The 26826-nt window shown below is 37.5% G+C and overlaps 1 protein-coding gene across 1 annotated transcript in view; it reads right to left on the bottom strand.

Moving 5' to 3' along the window:
- The window catches only part of thbs3b (thrombospondin 3b), a 51470-nt gene extending 26680 nt beyond the window's left edge, over nucleotides 1-24790 (bottom strand). Inside the window, exons 1-7 of the mRNA XM_079830229.1 lie at nucleotides 24697-24790; nucleotides 13369-13438; nucleotides 13030-13106; nucleotides 9851-9943; nucleotides 7030-7212; nucleotides 3525-3601; nucleotides 3272-3429 (exon numbers count right to left, since the gene is read on the bottom strand). Of these exons, the coding sequence (XP_079686355.1) occupies nucleotides 3272-3429; nucleotides 3525-3601; nucleotides 7030-7212; nucleotides 9851-9943; nucleotides 13030-13106; nucleotides 13369-13438; nucleotides 24697-24777 (739 nt within the window). The 5' untranslated portion in view covers nucleotides 24778-24790. The remainder of the gene's footprint in view (nucleotides 1-3271; nucleotides 3430-3524; nucleotides 3602-7029; nucleotides 7213-9850; nucleotides 9944-13029; nucleotides 13107-13368; nucleotides 13439-24696) is intronic.
- Nucleotides 24791-26826: the final 2036 nt, after the last annotated feature.

The following is a 26826-nucleotide window of genomic DNA, read 5'->3' on the forward strand; positions in this document are numbered from 1 at the left end:
GATTCTGGCAGAGCGCACTCGTGCATGATGGGACATTAAAAATAACTGAGGTAATGGTATGTGCAGCCCCGCTCTGAATGGCAGGTGAGTCAGAATGTGCGCTGCCTATCCCTAGTGGCACCCATCCCACGTTTCCTTTTGCATTTAGTCCTCGTCTTCTTCATCCTCATCATCATCATGGCTAGAGTTCTTCAGCTGTGGCCGGTCACGCCTAATCGTAACAATCCCAGTGAGGATGGCGTAACCCAGCATGGATCCCACCGCGAACAAAACAGAAAGAATCTGGTTACGACGCTTGTGGGGCTCAGTGTCGTAGTCGCTGCTATCAGGCTGAACGTGAATCTTGCGACCTGGTGCCTCTGAAAAAGGGAAAGGTAAAGTTTAATTTGGTTAGTTTGAGCAAAATGGTTAAGGGTTGAGTCATCTTTAACTGAACCAAATGCATAAACCTTTAAATGGACCAAAAAGTGAACAGAAATAAAAAGAACCCAGTTCTCTTTGCATTTACACTATCAGAGGTCATAAAAGGAGGCTCAGATCTAATTTTACTTAATATAGTTTACTTTCCATTCACACCAATGTTTTTAGAACCGTATAAAAATTAAAATAAACTGAAACAATCATTATTATTAGTAATATAAATACCAAAAAACTAAATTTAATGTAATGCTTTATAATTAAATCATTACCTACTACTACTACTACTACTACTACTACTACTACTACTACTACTACTACTACTACTACTACTACTACTACTACTACTACTACTACTACTACTACTAATTATTATTATTATTAATTTAAATTAACCTTTTAATTAAATTAAAATTATGATTATTATTATTAAATTATTAGGTTAATATTTTTATTATTATTATTAATTACTTATTAATTAATTTAATATTAATTAAATTAAAATTATGATTATTATTATTAAATTATTAGGTTAATATTTTTATTATTATTATTAATTACTTAAATTAAGGAAGGTTTTTGGTACTATTTTTCATATAATATTCATGGCATTTCTATTATTAATTTAAAATTGTACTTTTAATTATTATTAATTTATAATAGTATTATTATTATTAGTAGTAGTAGTAGTAGTAGTGTTGTTAATAATAATAATAAAAAAATTATAATTTAAATTAATATAAACACTAATAAATATTTATATTAGGCCTACTACTACTCGTAGTAGTAGTAGTAGTAGTATAACAACAACTACTACTACTAATAATAAATAATTTAATTGAAATGTCTGATTTAAATGAATAATAATAAAATGTATTTATTTGATTAATAATCATAATAATATTACATGAATGACAAAAAACTCCTTAATTTAATATTCATACGATTATTATTAATAATAATGTATTATTAATTTTAATTAACCTTTTAGATATTATACATTTTTAATATGATTATTGTTGTTGTTAATAATAGTAATAATTTTTAAATTAATATAATACTCCTACATCTTTGTAACACAATTAGTGGTGGGCATAGATTAAAATGGCTCATTTGAATTCTACCGAAGGCATTCAGAATATGTGTGCTCGTAAATGATCGTTTGTCTTTTTGTAGTTTGAATATTAAAAAACTTCTGTCCCGTTAAAGGATTAGTTCACCCAAAAATGAAAATTCTGTCATTAATTACTCACCCTCATGTCGTTCGACACCCGTAAGACCTCCGTTCATCTTCGGAACACAAATGAAAATATTTTTGTTGAAAGCTGATGGCTGAGAAAGGCTTCAGATAGGCCACCATTGGCATTCAGTACATTTACACTCCCAAGACCCATAAAAGGCACTTAAAACGTCGTTACAAAGTCCATCTCACCACAGTGGCTCTACAATAATTTTACAAAGCGACGACAATAGTTTTTGTGCGCAAAAAAAAAAAATCAAAATAACGACTTTATTCAACCTCTTCTTGTCTTCCGTGTATGCCTCCACGACGCATGCGCGAGAATATGACGTAGTGCCAGTGTTCGGGAATCCATGGAATGCACACTTTAGTCCCATTTGAGAACTACGCCGAGACCTAAAGCACGATCAATGTATAATTCAACAGCTTAGATACGGCGCGACTTCCTCTGCTTGTAAACAAAATCGCTCATGTGTCCGAACGCCGGATCTGCGTCATATTCTCACGCATGCGTCGTGGAGGCACACACGGAAGACAAGAACAAGTTGGATAAAGGCGTTATTTAGATTTTTTTTTTGCGCATAAAAACTATTGTCGTCGCATCGTAAAATTATTGTAGAGCCACTGTGGTGAGATGGACTTTGTAACAACGTTTTTAGTGCCTTTTATGGGTCTTGGGAGTGTAAATGTACTGAATGCCAATGGTGGCCTATCTGAAGCCTTTCTCAGCCATCAGCTTTCAACAAAAATATCTTCAATTGTGTTCCGAAGATGAGCGGAGGTCTTACGGGTGTCGAACGACATGAGGGTGAGTAATTAATGACAGAATTTTCATTTTTGGGTGAACTAACCCTTTAAGACCTGACGCACACATGGATCCCAAACACTGTTCCTGTGAGCTGGTTACGACTGTGTTTACGTTAAAACTCACCAAGATGGGCATTGAGACATTTTTGAGTGTATTTGACCATTAATAAGCTGGAAAAAGGAGCTGATTTCTGCACTAGCATGTCAAGAGGCGGCTTTATTACGGTATGTGTGTGTGCGCTTCAGATGCGAGCATGATATCTGCGGGAATTAGTAGAATTAACGTTATGTGCAACCCCGCGCGAAATTCAGACCGGTCACACCAATACTAACACGCTGTCATGAGGAAAAATCCAGCAGAACACCCATTCGCCATGTTCAGAGGGTTAACCGGACTGAATGAGAGGAGGTGGGTGTGCATGTCAACTCATTGTCGGTCGGAGAGGAGAGGAGAGCGCAGCTGATATCAATACTGTAGAAAATGAGTATTGTATTGTTTCAGATATTTCAGTATCGGTGCATATCGAAATATGGATATTTTTAACAACACTAGTAGGCATACACACAGGTTCGAAGACTCGTTCTCTCGCCCCTACAGTGCAATTCGGCTAGGTATACATCCGCGCTAAAATATCAAGGTGAAAGTCATCATTGCTTGCGTAGTATAGACCCAGCTCCCAACCCAACTTTGAGAATAGATTAACAGCAATATTTTTTTTATCGCCTGATAAGAGTCTCACGTTAACGCAGCACGTTAACGCCGATAACGGCCCACCACTAAACACAATATAATATAATAATATCCACCTCGTGTATCAGAGGGGAAGTAGAGTACTAGGATGTTGGAGCAGTACTGCTGCAGGTTGTTCAGAGAGTTGAGGTGCTGCTGGAGCTTTCCATTAGGCAATTTGATCTTCAACAGAGGAGCCAGGTGTGCAAACACATATGCATCCAGCGATGAGGGACTGGAAGCACATGAAATATCATGGTCACATTTGCACGCTCACACAAACACATACATACACAAATTATGCAATTACACACAATTGGTGTTGCTTACGAGTCTCCAAAGAAGAATTTTTGTGACCCCAGTCTCTGCGATAGGAGGGTCATGCATTCAAATGCCTCACGATAAAGCTGCGGAGCAGAAACACAAAGATTAAGTTGATCGATCAAAACTATCAAAACAAATTGTTGTACAAAGGACATCATGGACATCTTTGCTCATAAATCAAAATTAATTACACACTCTTTTCCATAGCCTTCCTCTAACCCCATCAAAGCAGTGATAACATGAAGACATGTTGCCATGGCAATGAGTCATCTGACCCAATTCTTTCTACGTTGTGTAAACATATGGTATGATGTAGATCCTGCAGAATGGTCCAGGGGTGTCTTTGAAACAAATGTAGACCACCAAGAGACTGTCAAAAACAAAGCCCACATATAGCAATTGCACTCACGTTCTCATGGTTTGAATGTAGAAGCTTACATTGAGATAAGCTAAAAGAATCTCTTACCCCCGGTTTCACAGACAAGGCTTAAGCCTAGTCTCAGACTAAAATGCATGTTTGAGCAGCTGTAACAAAACAATGGCACTGACATATTTTAAGATAAAAAAAACTTTGTTTCAAGATGCACATTATTCTATGGCATGTTTATATAGGCCACTTGAATGTCCTAACTGAACTAAGGCATAATCCTGGCTTAGTCTAAACCCTGTCTATGAAACCAGGCTTAATGACAAAGTTGGATAAGCTTTTACTTGAGCATACATTTTACATTTTTGCATTGATTACTGTTAAACTACACTTTTAAATAGTTCAAGCTTTTTAAAAAGGTTGAATTACCTGTTCCAGTCACCTAAAATAGTGCTTAAATTTCTAAGTAAACTGGTTAACATTAACCAATAGTTGCGCAGTTTCTGTTACATTAGTTGAAATGGCTTTTGAATAGTGTAGTATATCTACCAGGGATGGTAGTATATCTCAAGTTTGGGGTCGGTAAGGTTATTTCATGGTTTTGAAAGAAGCCTCTTATGCTCAAAGCTGCATTCATTTGATACATTCAAACAGTAATATCATGAAATATTGTTACATTATAAAATGGCCATTTTGTATTTAAATATATTTAAAAACGTAATTTATTAATGTGATGCCAAAGCTGAATTTTCAGCATCGTTACTCCAGTTTTCAGTGTCACATTATCATTCAGAAATCATTCTAATATGCTGATTATTATTCATATTTAAAACAGTTGTGCTGCTTAATATTTGATACAAACAAAAATGCATGATGTTTTTCCAGAATTCTTCGATAAATAGAAAGTTCAAAATAATAGCATTTATTGGTAATAGAAATCTTTTTAGAAATAATTCTCAAATGTCACTTTTCAGTTGTATACACTCTTGCAGAATATAAGTATTAAAGGGTATTGTTCACCCAAAAATCAAAGTTCTTTCATTAATTACTCACCCTCATGTCGTTCCAAACCCGTAAGACCTTCGTTCAACTTCAGAGCACAAATGAAGATCTTTTTAATAATAATAATAAATCTTTATTTTCTATAGCGCCTTTAAATGTACATCTCAAAGCGCTTTACAGAAACAGACAAAACATAGTACACAAAAGTAGAAATAAGCAAACAAAAACAAACAATTGATTAAAAAGAAGAATGTTATATCAAAAACTATTAAAAACTATATAAAATTGATACAAACGTTCAATAAAAAGCTACCCTAAAAAATGAGTTTTAAGGCAAGATTTGAAAATGCAAAGGGATTGAGCTTGCCTTATCTCAATCGGTAAAGAATTCCATAATTTTGGAGCTGATGAGGAAAAAGCCCTATCACCCATTAGTCTTAGACGAGTTTTTGGAACAACTAAAAGACCAGTTTCAGATGAACGAAGATTACGCGTCGGAGTATAGGGGATTAAAAGCTCAGACAAATATTGCGGTGCCAACCCATGTAAAGCCTTGTAAGTAAGCATTTAGATTTTAAAATCAACCCTAAACTTGACCGGGAGCCAATCCAAAGACTCCAAAACAGGAGTGATGTGATCTCTCATCCTAGTTCTAGTAAGGATTCTAGCAGCTGAATTTTGAACTAGCTGCAATTTGTTTAGGGTAGCTTTTGACACCCCAGCCAACAAGGCATTACAATAATCAATACGGCTAAAAACAAAAGTGTTCATCAACCTCTCAGCAACAGAAAAAGAGAGCATAGGACGTAATCTGGCAATATTTCTAAGATGAAAAAAAGATGTTTTAACTGTATTTTTTACATGTGGCTCAAATGTTAGATTTGCATCAAAGATCACCCCCAAATTCTTTAATTTTGATTGGGACTCAAAAGTTGAACCATCAGCAGCTAGGGTAACCGACCCAGCATTACGTAGTTGGTGGGGTGAACCAATGAGCATAATCTCAGTCTTCTCTCGGTTAAGACAGGAAATTTTGAGACATCCATTCGTTTATCTTAGAAATACATTGACAAAAAAAATCAACAGGCACAATTTCATCAGGTTTTAAGTGTATGTAGATCTGAGTATCGTCTGCATAAAAATGAAATTTTAGACCAAGAGATCTCAACAGCTGACCAAGCGGAAAAATATAAATGTTAAAAAGCAAAGGGCCCAAAATTGATCCCTGAGGAACTCCAGACTGCACAACAGCGACCTCAGACCTAAATCCACCCATAGCAACAAACTGCTTACGGTCAACAAGGTAAGACTTAAACCAATTAAGTGCAGTATCAGAAACCCCATAGACAGTTTCTAGACGAGTAATTAGAAATGAATGATCTACATTGTCAAAGGCGGCACTGAGATCTAGAAGCATCAAGATTGAAAGACGGCCAGAAGGTAAGCTCAGATTTTTTAATGAAATCTGAGCTTTCTGACCCTCCATTGACAGCCTACTAGACTACTACTTTCAAGCCTCAGAAAGGTAGTAAAGACATCATTAAAGTAATCCATGTGATCCAAGTGGTTTAATTTTATGAAGCAACGGAAATGCTTCTTTGCGCAAAAAAACCCCAGAATTTACCACTTTATTTACAAAATATTACTCTCAAATGCATGTTCAGACATCGACATCTACTCTCGCGTCAACAACATGCATGCGTCTTGGTGCTCTCATGAACACGCATTGGAGATAATTTTATGATGACTTTACTACCTTTCTGGGGCTTGAAAGTAGTAGTCTAGCTCTTAGTGAAAAGCTCGCAGATTTCATTAAAAATATCTTTATTTTGTGTTCTGAAGATGAACAAAAGTCTTACAGGTTAGGAACAACATGAGTGAGTAATTAAATGACAGAATTCTCTCTTTGGGTGAACTATCCCATACATTTTTTTTTTTTATCTTACTGATCCCAAAGTTTAGAACAGTAGTGTAGATTGTATTGTTTTTTGTATATGTAGATTGTATGTAGAATGTATTGATTGTATTGTTTTTCATGTCATACCTTTCTTTTGAACATTTCCTTCCTTATAAAAGTGTATGACATTGAAGATTTTTGTTCTGTTAATTTTAAAATCCTAGTGTTTGTTCTTCCCCTCTCACCTCTTTCTCCAGCTGTTCACCAGGCTCCAGGACTGGGTCTCCCCTCACGAGTCTCAACTTCTCCAGCTGCTGGCTGTGCATGCGGTTGGGTAGCAGGAAGTTGAGAGGGAAGGGGATGTTTTCTGCATACCAGCCCCGTGTAACATCCACATAGTTTTTCGAATCTATCCACAGTGTGTAGACCTACCCAGACAGAATGGTTCAGAAACATTTGAAGTTTCACAGAACTCCAATTAGGTTCCACTAAGACGGTTATATGTCTCTTTTACAGTTTTAAAGACAGGATGTGCGGCACATCAGTAAACAAGATGGATGTCCGCAGGGGGACAGTCAAAGATCAAACATCAGCATTATGCAGAGTACAAATGACTGTACAAAGAGAATTTGTAATGATGAGAAACATATTTAAAAAGGTACACTATATTGCCAAAAGTATTGGGAAACCCCTCCAAATCATTGGAATCAGGTGTTCAAATCACTTCCATGACCACAGGTGTATAAAATCAAGCACCTAAGGCATGCAGACTGCTTCTACAAACATTTGTGAAAGAATGGGTCACTCTCAGGAGCTCAGTGAATTCAAGCGTGGTACTGTGATAGGTTTCCACCTGTGCAATAAGTCCATTCGTGAAATGTCCTCACTAATAAATATTCCACAGTCAACTGTTAGAGGCATTATAACAAAGTGGAAGCAATTGGGAACAACAGCAACTCAGCCACGTAAAAATCACAGAGCGGGGTCAGCGCATGCTGAGGCGCACCGTGTGCGGAAGTCGCCAACTTCCTGCAGAGTCAATAGCTACAGACCTCCACACTTCATGTGGCCTTCGGATTAGCTCAAGAACAGGGCGTAGAGAGCTTCATGGAATGAGTTTTTCGTGGTCGAGCAGCTGCATCCAAGCTTTACATCAAGTGCAATGCAAAGCGTCGGATGCAGTGGGGTAAAGCACGCCGCCACTGGACTCTAGAGCAGTGGAGACGTGTTCTCTGGAATGACAAATCACACTTCTCTGTCTGGCAATCCAATGAACAAGGCTGGGTTTGGCGGTTGCCAGGAGAACGGTACTTGCCGGTACAGTAACTCCATTGTGCCAAGCAGTGCTTGAAGTGGAAAAAATAAAGTGTACTCATCACAGGGGGGGATTTGTTGGGGCTGTGGTTATAGGGGGAATGTTTAGTCAATAATTCAAGAAGGTCCATTTTTTAAAGCTCTTTCTAACTTGTACTCAGCCTTAAAACTAACATATAGTTATTGTAATTGTTTAACTAAAGCATTTGTTACAATAAGGGTTTATTTACAAAGCAAGACCATAGACGGCAACTCATTACCATGCAGGCCAATGTTAACTTATATCTTTCTTCTAATCAAATAGCAACACAGTTAGAAACTATAGCTACAACATGCCACAGGTGTAATGTACATCTTTAGTGAAAAATCTATTTCCTTAACTGATTGTCTATTATAAATTTCTACAACTAGTCCAAATATACCACAATAAATACAGTAGAACGTGACACATTCTAGTAAATGTGGTCATCATGAGTTTAAAAAGCTTGCAGGATGATGCTTCCCCTCATTTCATCAGCCATTGTAGTGGCTGTTTTAGCTCAAGTTCGACTTTCTCTGTAGTGTTTTACTACATTCTCAATAGAATTCAAATTAGACGCACCTTCGTGCAAATCTTTGCGTGAGGGTGCACGCAACAAAAATTACGCCAAGCCCATTTTGCTTGCCGTTGGGCCAAGCGGATGCTCGCGGTGCAGAGCCAGGCCAAAGTATACTTTTGGAGCGCGATGGTGAATGCACCTACAGTGGTTCGTGGGCCACTTAATTAAACATTTGGGAGTCCGACCGTTATAAAGGCGAGAAGTAGCGGTACGCAAGAAAAGGTGCAGGTATGCTTAAGAGTAAAATGTAGAGGTGCCGGTACTGCGTACCGGTGAGTACCGCCCCACTTCGAGCACTGGTGCCAAGTGTAAAGTTTGGTGGAGGGTGGATTGTGGTGGGGGGGTTGTTTTTCAGGGGTTTGGCTTGGCCTCTTAGACAATTTTGGACAATTTCATGCTCTTCCCGTTTCCTTCCTGTTCCAACATGACTGTGCACCAGTGCACAAAGCAAGGTCAATAAAGACATGGATGAGCGAGTTTGGTGTGGAGGAACTTGACTGGCCTGCACAGAGTCCTGACCTCAACCCGATAGAACACCATGGGGGATGAATTAGAGCGGAGACTGTGAGCCAGGCCTTCTCGTCCAACATCCATGCCTGACCTCACAAATGTGCATCATGTGCACATCTCTTTGAGATGCTTGCTAAACACCTAGTAAACTTCAGTATTTCTTTGTGTTTTGGATAGTTGTTTGTCCGAACAAATTTAAATTAGGCTTTTCACTCGTCTTTGCTCTAGGTTAACCCACAAATAATTTGAGTGGCATTAGCAAAACACGTGGCCTACTCAGCTGCTTTATATGTAACTTTTTTCATATGTAAAATTTGTGATGCAGCCTGGTTTGATGGTCCGTTGGGTTGGATTGCTTTCTTTCCACAAGCAAACCACAAGTTTTTGTTTTTAAGTGGGCTGAGACCACAGCTGCATTTCTCGAAATCATCTTAAGCCTAGGTTGATCGTAGAGACTATTGGTGGCAATGATTCTACGATCAACTTAGCACACAACACTTTTGATAAACGCAGCACAACTCATTCTTTTTTTGCTGTGGATCCAAGCATTGCATTGTTCATATATGCCTAAATGAACTGAACTTATGGTGAGAACGTCCCAGGTTCCAAAACAGGTGTGAAAACGCCCTTATTGTCTCCTCACCAGTGCAGGTAGCAGTTTCTCCTCCAGTAGAGAGACAAAGGCAAGTGTATCTGCGCCCTCCTTTGCTGATAGGTCATAGTCTGCATTGTACTTCTGAAACACAAGAGACAGACAATTATTTAAATGCAACTTTCAAAAACACTCATCACATTTGCATTGAATTGTACTCTGTTCCTCGTCTACTGTAAGGGTGAAATAAGCAGTGACTATCAATCAAAGGAGCAGCTGCAGAATAACAGCAGTTGTTAATGTGACTGTTAACAGTGAACGTAACTGACCATGATGTGTTTAGACAGACATCTCTGAATGTTTTCCACAATGCCAGAAAACCCTCTCAAGGATTAAATGGATATAATGAGAAAAGTTAGGCAATAAAATTAGTCAATTTCCTGAGTTCTTTCATTGGAGTAACTTGGACATACTGTGCATGCTCTTAGTTCACCACTAACAAGCTATAAACGCTCAAGCCATACCCACCGCCTTTAAAACACAAACAAGAAGCTGTTATTGGGAAACCGCTCTCAGTCTCATGACAGCTACAACAACTAATATGCCCAAATCGGAATTATTTTCTTTAAAAAAAATTTTTTTAAAGTGACAACCTGTCAGGTACTGTTTTAAAATGTCTTGCAACTGTTTGTCTCATTTGTCTCGCTTAAGCTTCCATTTCAATTTTAACTTCATGTGTCATATCTAGTGTTAACTTTTTAAAAATCTGCCAGGTTTTCTGGGTGGATTTCCAATTGTATGTTAGGTAACAATCTTTTGAATGATATTTATTATTAGCATACAGATGTGTTCAGTAGTGTAAATAATCGGTTAGAGTTATATTATCAAATAAGATTATGCTAGGTTTTTCTCTTCACAAACTAGCACCAATGAATTATGAGATACCATCAGAGATTAGAAAGATGCTTTTCCTCTCACCAAGGATGCATATATTTGATAAAAATACAGTAAAAACAACAAAATTGTAAAGTATTACTACAATTTAAAATAACCATTTTCTATTTGAATATACTGTAAAATGTAATACATTTTTATGAATTTTCAGCAGCCATTATTCCAGTGTTTAGGGTCACATGATCCTTCAGAAAATATATTCTCTGTCATTAACAACTTCCTTTCAAAACAGCTGTCTTTACATCACTCTGCAGCCTCACACAATCTACTTAGCATCTGCTCATAAACTGGTTCAAGAAAAATCCTTCACCTGTTTTCTGAGGATGCAGATCTTGATTTAGATGCTGAGAAGCTTTAGGGTCTAATCCTCACCTGTTGAGTGTGTGAGTGTGAGTGTGTGTTTATATTACACTGTGGGGACCAAATGTCCCCACAAGGATAGTAAAACCTGAGATCACCTACATTGTGGGGACCAGCCAGCATTCCCCACAATGTAAATGGATTCATAAACATACTAAATTATGTTTTTTTGAAAATGTAAAAATGCAGAATGTCTCCTGTGATGGGTAGGTTTAGAGGCAGGGGCAGTGTGTGTGAGTGTGTGTGCGCGCGCGTGTGTGTAAGAGAGAGCGAGATATATATATAGAGAGAGCGAGCCTCTGAGGTTTAAAGGTCCCATGGCATGGCATTTTTCTATTATTTTATAATGTTTCCTGAGCTGTACTTATATTGTTAGTATGACTTTTACATCATAAAATGTCATAATTTAGAAATAAAAGGCATTTTTTCTATACTGCTGTTTGCCCTGTGGCTGAATGCCCTGCTTCAAGAGGCGTGTCTGCTGTGAGACTTCAGTAAAAACACCCACTGTTGTGATTGGCTGACATCTTTGCATTTTATATGAGCGGAGGGGGCGTGGTTTATCGAGGCACGAGCAGGCACGAGTCTGCCAGGGAGACGGATGGACCGGAGTTCACTTCACATCAGTTCTCAGCATGTCTGAACTGTTTTAGTTACAGCATATACTTTAGGTTATTAGTCTATTTCTAGTCGGAGGGACTGTCACTCATGTCAGAAAGTTAGTAACTTTAGTAAATTATGGATCAGCGCTGACTGGAGACGCGAACCGTTTAGAACGATTCAGTCCGATTTGGTGAACTGATTCGGTTCACTAAAAAGAACTGGTTCAAAAGAAAGATCGTTCGCGAACCGGACATCACTATCAGAGACTGAGCTCAGCGATTGCTAACAAAGTTATTTATAGTAACTACTGAGTTATGAGAGCGCTGTCAGTCAGCGCGAGTTTATTGTGTTTGTATCTGAGAGTTCTGAATAAACAGTCACACCGAGTCCGTCTCTTCATCATTATTCTACCAACTTTGTAACACATGCAAAGTACCATTACAGCTGTCGAGATGAACGAGTTAAAAGTAAGTGTTGATAATAGCATTATTTTTAAAATAAAATAAAAGCGTCAGTGACGCGCGTTGAGTACACAGCGCAAACAAAGACACAACAGCAGTAATCGGATGTAATCCAGTTTATTGTGGGGCTAGGCTGGCTAGCCCGGATATGCTCAAGCTTACCCCCCTTCTGCTTAATCTCACGCCGCGTTTGGTGCCTCCGCTGTGGGCCAGATGCAGTACTGTGGGTCGGGGATGTTGAAGGCCGAGCTTCGGCGTGTGTGAGGTTTATCTCTGCTGATGTTGAGCAGAAACTCATGACTGTATGCACATTTTAGAACCGATAGACGCGACGAGGACGTACAAAAACACTGACTCACAAGATATAAAACACGAAAACACTGTTCTGTCTGGAGAGAGAGAAGCCGCATTGTGTGCACGAATAATAAATAATTAGCTACACATCAGAAATCACTGATCACAGATCAGAAGGAACTGAAAAAAGACTTCTGTTTTCATTTGTACATCCAAACACTGAGAAACTGCCAGCGTTCACTCGTTCACAAGTAATGATCTCTCTCGAGTGTTTGCATGGGCGTGCCAGATTCTCTGGGCGGGGGAAAGGGAGGAAACCGTGCCTGCTTGGACGTCAAACCAGGAGACTTCAGGATTGGCTAGTCTGGCCTGTCATTTTCTCAAAGGCAGAGAAAGACAGCCACAACTCGGTTTTACACCGATCAACATTTCTATCCACTTGGGGACAATATTCAAGCTAGGGGAACTCATATTAATGTTGAAAAACCTCATAAAATGAAAATTTCATGCCATGGGACCTTTAAAGAGGGGTTGGTGGGGTGAGGTGGTGTCGTTCACCTGTTTCCGGAGATGAATGATGATCTTACTGGTTTGAGAGATGCTTCCTTCCCTAGTCTTTAGAGCAGGCAGAGTACCTGTTGGAGGAGGAAATAGCTTGCATGTTAACCCCTCCTGGAGAAAATTTCAGAAAAATTTCAGAAAAATTTAACAGAGTGCCTTAAGTGCAAGTGTATTCAAACCAAACACTCTCCACACAGGGTTCCAGAAGTCAGTGGAGGCTTGACACATATGACCTATTGAACTCTGACCCTAACTGAAAGAGGGTATAATGAGCACTCTAAGGTTCCCTCATACAGAATATATATACACTACAGTGCACTGCAGTGGTAAACTCACCTGTAGGGCTTCTCCATGGGTTGGTAATTTTGTGAACTTTGAGAGGGGCACCAGCAAACTTGGCATAGGCCTTAGAGAAAAAAAGGAAAGAGAAAACATGGAATTAACTCAGTTATTCATTCATGCCAAGATACAAACGAAAAGGTCTTCTCTTAAAGGAATTAGTTCACCCCAAAATAAAAATTTCCTGATAATTCACTCACCCCATCACGCCATTTAAACTGCACAAGAGGAATAATTTAGGTTAAAAAGTATATTCATTTAAAAAAGTTTTTTTAAAAATGACCGATGGTTTCGCTAGATAAGATCCTATTCCTCATCTGGGATCACGCAGAGCCTATGGAATCCATCGAAGCGCTTTGAAACGGCATTGATTTGGACCTTCAGCATTTTGGTTGCAATTGAAAACTATTACATGATGAACAATCCTGGAACGTTTTCTTCAAAATACTTTCTTTCTTCAGTCAAAAAGAAAGCAAGACATGAACATCTTGGATGGCATTGGGGTGAGTAAATTATCAGGACATTTTCATTTTGGGGTGAACTAATCCTTTAAGCAACAGTGCGCAACAGTTGAGTTCTGAAAGTAAAATCCCAATAATTTATCTACAGAGAAATAGTTCTTGCAAAGTATGATAACCATAAATTATCCTCTGGAGTAACAAATCATTATGTTGCAATTTAAAAAAGAAAAAAGTTGTTCATATAAATATACAAGATGCTATACCTATATATATATATGAACATGGTTTTCAGTAAAAGCTTTTTTATTTGAAGTAGTCTCTTTCTATACTTTTCGGCCTCAAAAAAAATTTTTACATTAAAAACTAATAATTATGCTAAATTTTCTTTTCCAAAAAGTCACTCTTATAATGAGGCTTTTTTTCCTTTTCTTCCTTTTAAATGTCAGTAAAGTTGTCTCACCCTGACATTTGATTTTTTGCTAAAAAAATATATAATTTTATGTGTGAATCAGTGTTATTTTAGAATAATTGAGATACCACAATAGTTTTTATTAATATTCTGAATTTTTTCAGTTTCAGTTTTTTGTAATTTGTACTATTTTTGTAATTGTCTACTCTATATAGTATTTAATTTCAGTTTTAAATTTCAAGTTAAACTCAATGAAAATGAGAGAAAATGAGAACTTGACAAAATTATATTTCATCTCAAGACATGTTTATTTAATTTCAAGTAACATTATTTTTTTTTATTTTTTAGCTATAGTCTACTACAATAAAAAACCTGGTGAGTGAATTGCATTTTTAATGTATTACGCATTAATGAAATGTCATTGACCCTAATATATGTCAGGCATCTAAAACTAGAGCCAAGCAATTTATGAAAAAACATAATTGAAAAAAAGCTATGATAATAAAAAAAAGAAAAGCAAGTCGCTCTTAAAGGAGTTGACATTTTTTTAGCTACATAGCTATTCAGACATTTCTGTGGGGCTCAACGGGTAAGTCACTAATTGTGCCGTCCAAAAATGTGCTGACTTGAGTTAGCGCCTGGGAGGGTCGGTCTTATGTTTGCCAATGGGAGAGATCAAGTTCTGGACTCACTCCAAGTTCTGTTAGTTAACAACATTTTGCAGTCAGCTGCATTAAATTGAACATGAAGACACCAATCATAGCTCGCACACGCAGTGGAATTTATGAAAGTCACATCCCTAAGCAAAGATGAAGGTAAGGAGGAAAGATCAGATGAGAGAGACCTGATGTAGTCTCTCTTACAGTGCATCCGGAAAGTATTCACAGCGCTTCACTTTTTCCACATTTTGTTATGTTACAGCTTTATTCCGAAATTGATTAAATTAATTATTTTCCTCAATATTCTAAGTTGAAACAGGATGCACTTGAGCTTAATTTTGAGTATCATCATGGCAAAGGCTGTGAATACTTACGTACATGTGATTTTAAAACAATTTTTTTAAATAAATTTGCAGAGATTTCAAACAAACTTCTTTCACGTTGTCATTATGGGGTATTGTTTGTAGAATTTTGAGGAAAATAACGAATTTAATCCATTTTGGAATAAGGCTGTAATATAACAAATCAATGTGGAAAAGTGAAGCGCTTTGAATACTTTCTGGATGCACTGAATTTCCAAAAAGTCACCAAAGTACTATTAAGGAACATCAAACAGCAGCACTGCTGCTCTGTAAATTCCAGTGTGGTTTGTGGCTCTTGACGGTCGTGCTGAGAAGGCATTTAGCAGGAAAAGAATTCATAGTGTTATCTTTTCTTTGTTTATGGAAAACTAAGAGAGTAGTGTAGTAACAGAAATGAATCATGTATCCAAATGGGACAGTAAAAAGTGAAACCAGTAATAACAGACAGGCTCAGATAAATACAAAATCTTTAAGATTACGACTTGAATGGCTGCAAGCACCACTTGTAACGTGAGAAGTGCCCTGAGAAAGCGTCTGGATGCAGTTAAAATAATGCTCATGTCTTTCAATCTCAGCTGCCCAACCTATCCATGTGCTACTGGTCTTAAAACCTTCATTCATGTTTTTCTAACATCGTCTGCACATTTATGTTGCGGTCTGAGCCAATGGGGTTTTAAATGGAAGCCTTTGGAGTAGGTACTTCTTTTAACTACTTCACGACCATTCCAAAATGTGCTAGAATGTGTGAAGTCATTTTATGTATTAAAGTCTGTGTATCAATCATTTTTTAATGTCTCATGTCTATATTTTATATGAAAAAATTGACTTTCACTCTTAGTCATGTTGGTACATCAAGTCAAACTCAAATTAGAGAAAATGACAAAACATTCTCTGAAGTAAAGTGAAAAAAAAAAATTCACAATTTATTTTATTTCTTTATTTTCTATGTGGTGTTTAGAGGGTTATGCTATATGAAACTGTTATAATAAACCTGCAGGACTAACCTCAAAATATGGCATAGCCAGGGAAAGATGCATTTTTGTATTAAAAAACAGCTGGATGGAATGCAACAGAATGGAACATAAAGCAGGTGCTATTGGTAGTCAACTATAGTCAACCATTTTGCGACCCATCCCTGCAAAGGACTTATCAACAACCTCTCATGTACTATTTTACATTTTGGTGAATTGGTGCCAAAATTCATATAGTCTCAGTTGTACATTTCCTTACAATCCATTTACGTCCCACTGAGGCTTAGGTTTGGGGTGGACCTTTCATGCTATAGTTTTTAAAGCAAAGTTGGGGTTGTACTTGTTTAGTCAAAAAAAAAAAAAAAGACCCAAATATATACAGGTGCTGGTCATATAATTAGAATATCATCAAAAAGTTTATTTATTTCACTAATTCTATTCAAAAAGTGAAACTTGCATATTATATTCATTCATTACACACAGATATATTTCAAACATTTATTTCTTTTAATTTTGATGATTATAACAGACAACTAAGGAAAATCTCAAATTCAGTATCTCAGAAAATTAGAATATTGTGAAAAGGTTCAATATTGAAGACACCTGGTGCCACACTCTAATCAGCTAATTAACTCAAAACACCTGCAAAGGCCTTTAAATGGTCTCTCAGTCTAGTTCTGTAGGCTACACAATCATGGGGAAGACTGCTGACTTGACAGTTGTCCAAAAGACGACAATTGACACCTTGCACAAGGAGGGCAAGACACAAAAGTTCATTGCAAAAGAGGCTGGCTGTTCACTAGGCTTGCTACGATAGTCGGTGTTGCCGGTGTTACCGGTGTCCAGACTCCACACCGGTTACATCACTTGCCCACCGTGGCACCGCCCACCGTCTTTTAGATTTTTTTTTTATAGTAATAAAATAATTTAGTTCAGTTAGAGAACAGACAATACAAATAAAAACTGAACGTGTCTGCTTAATAAAGCAGGATCCGACCGTGAGTCTCGGCAGCGGCAGGAGTCATTCATCAGATTTAAGAGTGAGGAGCTGACTGAGATGATCGCGGAAGATTTGGTTTCAAAGCGAAACGTAAAAGCGCCTATTTAAGGGAGTTTGTCATTTGTTTTGTTGTGTTTTTCATTAAAAATAATAGACTAATGAACCCACAATTCAAGCAACCCGCAGCCAAATTGGCGCTAATTAAAAACCGAAAGTAAAATGTGCACGGCCGCACAGAGCGCGCATTGTTTACTTTCGCCTGGCTGCTGCGCGGATTTATTTTTGCCGCGCGCACCCTCGCGCTCGTGCGGGTGCGTCGAGTATAAACGAGGCTTTACGGACGAACTAACAGTGTGCATTCATGGCGTGCATCTCAATCATAGACTGATCAATGCTTGATCAGTGCCCTGACTACTGAACTAGGGAACTGATTGAGACGCACCCATGGCCTCACAGAGCGCGCATTTACAGACGAGCTGTCATTCAGGGTGTGCGCGCACTGGCGCGTTTTCAGTTCAGAGCGGTCGTGTGCATGTTACTTTCGGTTAGATAGAATTAGTGATTTAAAAGCCTCCGCCGGTGATACCGGTATTACCGGTGTTGTCACACATCAATTAACCGGTGGGAAAATTTCCTCACCATCACATCCCTACTGTTCACAGAGCTCTGTGTCCAAGCACATTAACAGAGAGGCGAAGGGAAGGAAAAGATATGGTAGAAAAAAAGTGTACAAGCAATAGGGATAACCGCACCCTGGAGAGGATTGTGAAACAAAACCCATTCAAAAATGTGGGGGAGATTCACAAAGAGTGAACTGCAGCTGGAGTCAGTGCTTCAAGAAAAACTACGCACAGACGTATGCAAGACATGGGTTTCAGCTGTCGCATTGTGTCAAGCCACTCTTGAACAACAGTCAGCGTCAGAAGCGTCTCGCCTGTGTTAAAGACAAAAAGGAAAAAAAGTGGTCCAAAGTTATGTTCTCTGATGAAAGTAAATTTTGCATTTCCTTTGGAAATCAGGGTCACAGAGTCTGGAGGAAGAGAGGAGAGGCACACAGTTTCCACAGTCAGTGATGGTTTGGGGTACCATGTCATCTGCTGGTGTTGGTCCACTGTGTTTTCTGAGGTCCAAGGTCAAATCAGCCGTATACCAGGAAGTTTTAGAGCACTTCATGCTTCCAACTGCTGACCAACTTTATGGAGATGCAGATTTCATTTTCCAACAGGAATTGGCACCTGCACACAGTGCCAAAGCAACCAGTACCTGGTTTAAGGACCATGGTCTCCCTGTTCTTAATTGGCCAGCAAACTCGCCTGAACTTAACTCCATATAAAATCTATGGGGTATTGTGTAGGGGTGTAAGAAAATATCGATACACATGAATATCGCGAAATTATGTTTGGCGAAACTGTATCGATTCTCAAAAACACTGTATCAATATTTATTTATTTACATACAAGATTCGTGGCTTTGTGTTTGGTTTAAACCACAGACTGTATAAAACCCAACCGCTGCTGAGAAACGTTTCGATAGAATATGTTCAGCACGTTTTCCTCTCGGTAACCAAATAAACACACAACAAAATTGACAGCGGTGGCAGCAGAACGAAAGCATCTGATCACAGTGATGTGGATATGATGCAGAAGCTCTGCAGTTCAGTACTTTAAATAGCACTTTATACAATAGACGGCTTTAAAGCAAACCGCTTTACAGTATTAAATATAAAACAAACATTCAGTCAAGGAATGGACTATGCACTTTCTGTTGTGTTAAATAGTTTAGAAATTAAAAATCTGCTATACTGTGAACCTTTAAAATATAAAGAATCCTGCAGTCACTTTACTATTTCCCTTTACTAAGATTTCACAAAATAGTGAATAGTGATATAAATTATACTGTATTAATTAAATTAAATAGTTACTTGTCAGGTTATGCATATGGTTGTGTTCTTTATTCTTTTAAATTAGATCTTTCTATAAAAAAAAAGAAATATCGCAATATATTGCCTCTCTTACAATATCGCAATATATAATAATATATCGTACCGTAACCCCTGTATCGTGATATGTATCGTATCGCCAGATTCTTGGCAATACACAGCCCTAGTATTGTGAAGAGGAAGATGCGATATGCCAAACCCAACAATGCAGAAGAGCTGAAGGCCACTATCAGAGCAACCTGGGCTCTCATAACACCTGAGCAGTGCCACAGACTGATCGACTCCATGCCATGCCGCATTGCTGCAGTAATTCAGGCAAAAGGAGCCCCAACTAAGTATTGAGTGCTGTACATGCTCATACTTTTCATGTTCATACTTTTCAGTTGGCCAAGATTTCTAAAAATCCTTTCTTTGTATTGGTCTTCCTTCAGTAATATTCCTTCAGTAATTTGGGATTTTCCTTAGTTGTCTGTTATAATCATCAAAATAAAAAACATTTAAAATATATCAATCTGTGTGTAATGAATGGAATGGAATTAGTGAAATAAATCAACTTTTTGATGATATTCTAATTATATGACCAGCACCTGTATGTATGTATGTATGTATGTATGTATGTATGTATGTATGTATGTATAGGTATGTATGTATGTATGTATATAAAGTATATATATATATATAGGCAAGGCAAGTTTATTTGTATAGCACATTTCATACACAGTGGCAATTCAAAGTGCTTTACACAGAAATTAAGTTAAAATAGTCATAAGTGGAAAAAAAAAATATATATAACAGTTATAATAGGAATTAAAAGGAAATAAAAAATAAAGATGAAATCCCCTATCTGGAGTGGAAGAAAATGGAGAGTCAGGTTTACTTTTAAAAAATATTTGTCAGGTAACTGTGCGTTTAGACAGTACCCTTACAGACAAATCTTCTTGGCCTAACTTGAGGGCGTTCTCTAGATGTTTTACCCGCCAGAGCAGATCTAAACGGGTCTTCCTCGCACCAGAGGGAGTACTCAAAAAATATTTGTCAGGTAACTGTGCATTTAAACATTACCCTTACAGACAAATCACCAGGGCTATCTCTACTTTGTTCGACCGTCAGAGCGGATCTACACGGTGTATGTATGTATGCATGTATGTATGCATGTATATGAGATATATATATATATATATATATATATCTCATATACATGCATACATACATACATACATACATACATACATAACATACATACATATTTTTTATATATATAAATAATGGAAAATATTTATATAAACTAGACACTTCTGTGTTCCTGTAGCTCAAACGAGCATAGCGCTATCAATGGCAACATCACGGGTTTGATTCCCGGGAATGCATGAACTAATGAGAAAAAAAAGAAAGAAAAAAAAGTATACCTTCAATGCAATGCAAGACAAAATATTGTTTGCATAAATATTAATGCATAAATTAAATGTGTCCAACAAAAAGCAGTACTACCGCAAATGACTGAACTCACCCCTGCTTTAAATCTAAATCCAGATAATTTTTTGGTCTTTTACTTTTTTTAACATTGTTTTATCTAACCTATTAAACCAAAACAATTTCCAAAGTGATAACCACCCATTTTTTTCAATAAATATAGCTCCCTTTTCCCAGCATCTGCTAATCTACATAAGTGGTAACAGGAGACTCGAGCCTCTGTGATGACTGTTCTGTACTAGACATAGAAAGATAGAAACCACCCACTCTCCATGAGAATGTTTAGGCTAGACGAGAGGAAAGTCGTCTCGTCACCACTGCAAAAACCTCTGCTGCCTCTATCATTTATACCATAGCGCTAAAAAAAGTTATGTTTTCGAGAAACTATATGACAAGTGAATACAAAAAAAAATCATTCTACAATATCATCATCACGCTGCAGTTTTGTTGTCTGCCGCTTTAAATGCTCAAGCTCTTTAAAGAAGGATGGACTGTCAAAGTTTTTAATCGTACATCAGCTAGAAAAAATTGTTCTGAAAGTGATAGCAACAACATAGTTTCCCTGAGCCATTGTTATTAAAGTTGTGGTGTGGAATCTGCTAACCTTTTATATTTAGAAAGATTTTTAGAACTATATTTTTATCATTGTAGTACAGCTGTAACCTGGTCTTACCAGACTCTCGTACTTTCATTTGTACAGAGAGTCTGGCCACTCTCCATTGACAAGCGGTAACTTCCTTGAAGGCGGGTACTCTGTTGAAGTATAAAACAATACTATTGGATCTGCCAAGAGCCACTCTGGATCTGCCATAACCTATCGCTAACGTTTGGTCGTGACGTATGTCATGCGCCTTTCGCCTTTTGTTTCTCACATGGAAGTCAGTGAAAATAACTGTGCAGATTGTGCACGCAACCTCAGTGATAAAACCTAAAACTCGTGAATTCGGATTGTGATTTATTCACGGTGGAGGGGAGAGTTTTGTGATCGGGAACGCGCTGCTCACGTGGTCCGTAACATGATTGTATACTGTAAATAAATAAAATGTAATATGCTTGGTATGATATAGAATAAATGCTGCCGTAAATAACGGCCCAATTCAAATGTTTACGTGCTTTTCTTCCTTTTATATTTAGAGCGGTGATGAAATATATTGCTCTTGTAAATACTTGCCAGCATTTAAAGAAATACAATTACAGTGAAGCGCAACCGCACGGTGCTCTGCAATGGTCAAAAAGGATATAAACAGTTAATTTTGAAGTGATATATTCTTGAAAACTCAGAGATGTGGATTCGGACAGCAATTAAATTACCATACGACCTTGGTGTTTGTCAAAAGCAGTAGGTCATTCGGCCAGGGATTTTTACGCGGATGGTGGGAGACGGACGGCAATAAAATCACCACTGTAAATGATGAAAATACCTTACAACCCCACAAGAAACAATTACCGTCCGAATAGGGCTTCAGCCAACTCCTTCACCACTAACGGAGCGAGCTGGAAAATCAAACTTTTCCCGAACCCCGTGGGGAGGAGGGCCACAACATCATGGCCATCAACAAAACTCAGCAAACATTGCTCTTGCTCCGGCTTTAACTTCTGGATATTCAGCAGCGGTGCCACAATGGAATGAATGGCTTCGCTTGCATCTTTCTCCGCCGCCATTACTGAACTACAACTCAAATTAGCGCAGAGACCCAGATAGAGCAGTTATCATCTCAGAAGTACTGGGATAAAAGTTTAAAGGTTGGATATAAAACAGTGATGCCTATAGTAGCACTAGCAATCAAAATAGAGTAAATCATCTCTTGGGAAAAGACCCACCCACTTTTTACGATCAATGATATTGGACCCACTCACTTTTATCGTCTCTAATTCAGCACATGCCTGTTTACCTACCCCTAACTGATAAACACTTGTTATTAAACAAGTTAGACGCTTTATTTCCACTTTTCTAATATTTTCTTAATATTTATTGAAAATAAATGCCTTTCCGATCTGATATGTGATGGGAAAATGGAGTAAAGTGAGTTCGGCAAAAGGTGGATTCGAACCTCGGTTCGATTTGCGTCAAAACTTGATGCCATGCATCTTACCCCTACACTACTGCCACTCTATGGTGATTTCCACGATTTTGTCTTTCCCAACCAGACGTTTAGCAAACAAGGCGGTATATTTGTACTTAATGTAAATGGCATCTACTCCAGTAAAAAAATTTTTGCTTCTGACGCCCATGGTTGACAGTCTAACACAGCATAGTTTCATACTGTACTTTAACACAGACTTCCGTTGTGTGTAGTTGGGTGTATTTTGCCATTTAAAGAGCTGATTCAGTTGCTTTGATCGCATTCTCCACAAACTCATCACTCAAAACCAGTGCGGGCAAAATGTATTCAGCACTAGTGTTGTGACTGATTAGACTGCATTTGTGGCATTATTACCTTATTTGATTTGTATAATTCCTAGTTACATAAAAGCAATTAATTCATAGAGAAACAGTAATTAAAGTTATGTCAACGTTACAAGGGTTAGTTCAACTAAAAAGGACAATTCTGTCATTAATTCCTCACCCTCATGTCATTCCAATCCCGTAAGACATTCATTCGTCTTCGGAACACAAATTAAGATATTTTTGATGAAATCCGAGAGCTCTCTGACCCCTCCATAGACAGCAATGTAATTAACAAATTCAAGGCCCAGAAAGTCAGTAAAAACATTGTTAAAATAGTCCATGTGACTCCAGTGGTTCAACCTTAATTTTACGAAGCAACGAGAATACTTTTTGTGCGCAAAAAACAAACAAAAAATAATGGAGTTTATTCAACAATTTCTTCTAGCCTGTGTCAGACTCTGTTGACGCAGTGCGAACGGTGCAGTGCTTCCAAGTTCTACGGCAGAACGACTCGTGTGCATTCTACAATATCCTCATCACGCTGCAGTTTTGTGTTATGAAGATGAACAAAGGTCTTATGAGTTTGGAACGACATGAAGGTGATTAATTGATGACAGTTTTCATTTTTGGGTGAACTAACCCTTTACATGATCAAAAACAAACCACAGACTGAATAAATAACAGTATCACTGCATGGCAAATTCATGTTGAAAATACGTTTCAGTTATTATCCTTGTCCTGAAGTTTTGTTTTTCGTCATTGTCGAGAAATATGAGAACCTGACAGTTACTGTTTGTTTTTGTGTTTGGGGAGTTTGGATATCTGCACTAAGGGACCCTTTACTCCCTAGCATACACAAACTGCTGGCTGTTTAGACAGCTGTGGTGGACAGGCAGATAATCCTGCCTTTCTCTACTGTCATCCACACGGAGTAGTACACACAAACAAAGACAAGTGATAATAGACACACATGGCCACTGCACACTATTAAAGAGGTCTTCTTTTTTTCTCTCTCTTGTAAAACAATGGGAGTTTTATAGTAGATGTGAAAACTCAGCATCTCTGCTTTTAATGGAGGGTTGTAACATTAGGGGGAAAATAAAAGGGATAGTTCATCCAAAAACGAAAACTCTATCATTTACTCGCCCTCATGTTGTTCCAACCCTGAATGAATTTCTTCTGCTCACAAAAGAACATATTTTGAAGAATATGGGTAATCCAACAGGGGGAGGGGGATCTATGGAAGTCAATGGGGCTCATCAACTGTTGGTTACTGACAGTCAGCAAAATGTCTTCTTTTGTGTTCAGCAGAAGAATTATACAGGTTTACAACTTGAGGGTGACAATTGATGACAGAATTTTAATTTTTTAGGTGAACTATCCCTTTAAATTACCGTAATTGATGTACCCCCTCCACTGAACCAACAAGACGGTCGCTCCGTATATTATTATAAGAAAGGTTAGACATACAAAGGTTAGACATATGAGAGAGTTTAAAGTATGAACCCATAGACATGTGTATGTGATTTTTGGCACCATCAATCACGCGTGCTGTAAGTCACCTCCCATCTCTCCTGACAACCGAGACATTTAAGGCAAATACCGCAAAACATAAAACAGAGGAAACTAACGTGATATCCAGCCAACCGAGGTGTTTTTTCTTACCAGCACAGTTAAACAGTCGACATCTACTGAAGGTAATCCATGGTCGCCTTTCCAACAGAACAACTCCAAGGGAGCAGCCATGTTTGAGAGACTTTTAAGTGACTTTTCACCTGGAAGTACTGCGTTCTGGTTACTGGCAACTGTCAGTCGTGTGGTACCACTTGTTCTATTAAAATTATGTATTTTGTATGATGTCTTTTCAACCACTTATTAAAGCAATAAACGCTAAAACACTCTTTGCTTATTACTAGCCTAAAACGGCAAAGTGGCACCAATATCCAATAGACTGTACACGAGGCTGTTTTAATATAATTATATTTTCCTCTTTTTGTTGAAACAAACATTTCAACGGTGGCTATTCAACAGATTGACATTAATTGCATGTTAAGTGAAAGTGTCACGCCACATTACAGAGCGTCACATTAGTATTATTGTTATTATTATTATATTATTTGAAAGCACAAAGCTTATTGAGGGGACTGATTCATTAATATGCCCTGGTAATATATATATATATATATATACACACACACACACACACACACACACACACACACACACACTATATTGGCAAAAGGATTGGTACACCCCTCCAAAACATTGAATTCAGGTGTTCCTTCAAGCGTGGTACCGTGATAGGTTGCCACCTGTGCAATAAGTCCATTCGTGAAATTTACAAAATATTCTTCGGTCATCTGTTAGAGGTATTATAACAAAGTGGAAGCAATTGGGAACAACAGCAACTCAGCCAAGAAGTGGTAGGCCACATAAAATCATAGTGCGGATACATTATGCATATAATCAGGGATGCCTTCTGTTGGTTGTGCTATACGCGGGGATGAACAGCAGAGGGAGCCAATGTCTGATTCAACCCAAAGATCTCTTGTTCCAGTAGGAGGCGCTGATGTTCTTTATGGCAGCCAGCACCACCTGACCTCTTCACAGCTTTGTCTGGGGGCTTGACTTTTTCAAAGACATGTATGAATTCCAAAGCTGCCAAAATTAAAAAATAATAAATACATGAATAAATATACAAATAAATGTAAAAAAGCAAAAATAAAAAATACAAATATATAAATAAATATACATAGAAAAGCAAAAAAATTAAAAAATAATAATTTTTACATTTATTTCCTTATTTATGTATACATTTATTTTTTCCACCTTTATTTATTTATTTATTTATTTATTTATTCTTTTATTTATTTATACATTTCTTTATTCTTCCATTTATGTATTTTCTTTGTCCGTAGGGTAATGAGGAGGGCGTGGTTTACCTCAGACATAGCAATCGAGCTCAGAGTAGGCAAGGGCGAAACGTTGAGGCCACAGTGACACCTTGGACCAGTTGCATAAACTAAGCCATTATGTTAAGACAGTGTCTTAAGATCTAGTATGAGCCACTAGCAGTAGGCAAGTGGCATTCAGTCTTACTTTTCGTATCAAATTAGGCCAGTCTATGTTTTTATGTAACTGATTTAAAAAAATTATGAACAGTCTTAAAGTAAAAAATGTATGTCTAACTTGTAAGACTAGTCTTAACGGTTTATGCAACCAGCCCCTTGTGTCACTATTTTTAGTCATCAACTATGTTTTGCACGTCATGAGTGGATTTTTGTCTTATGCTATTTTAAGCAGGCTACAATAATCAATTTTTGGTGAATATAGGTGAGAATTAGAAGAAAATAAATACATATTTGGGTGGTGTAATAGTATAATAAATAATATATAAATAAATAATGTTATTAATCACATATTAAGATAACCCATGTTATTTAAATTACTAAAATACCCTAAATAGACTAAATAACACTAATACGTTTTTAAAAAATGTATGTACATTTATAACACTAATACTTTACTCTATTTACTCAATTTTTTCCCTCTTTTTGAAAGTTGTGAAATCACTATTGTGGAGTTTTTCTTTTGCTATTTGAGCAAATGGGCACACAAAAAAATATATATTTAATGTATTCTCTCATTCACTGCTATAAAAGTTAACCCAACTATGACTACTTCCGCTCTGAGAAACCCGAAAATGTGAAAAGGGTCTTGGAGAAAATACAAAATATAAAAATTACTTCTTTGTCTCCCACAAAGAACTAATTTTACATCCTTCCATCCACTTGT

The sequence above is a fragment of the Gobio gobio genome (assembly GCF_949357685.1).
Source record: "Gobio gobio genome assembly, chromosome: 11".
Lineage (NCBI taxonomy): Eukaryota > Metazoa > Chordata > Actinopteri > Cypriniformes > Gobionidae > Gobio > Gobio gobio.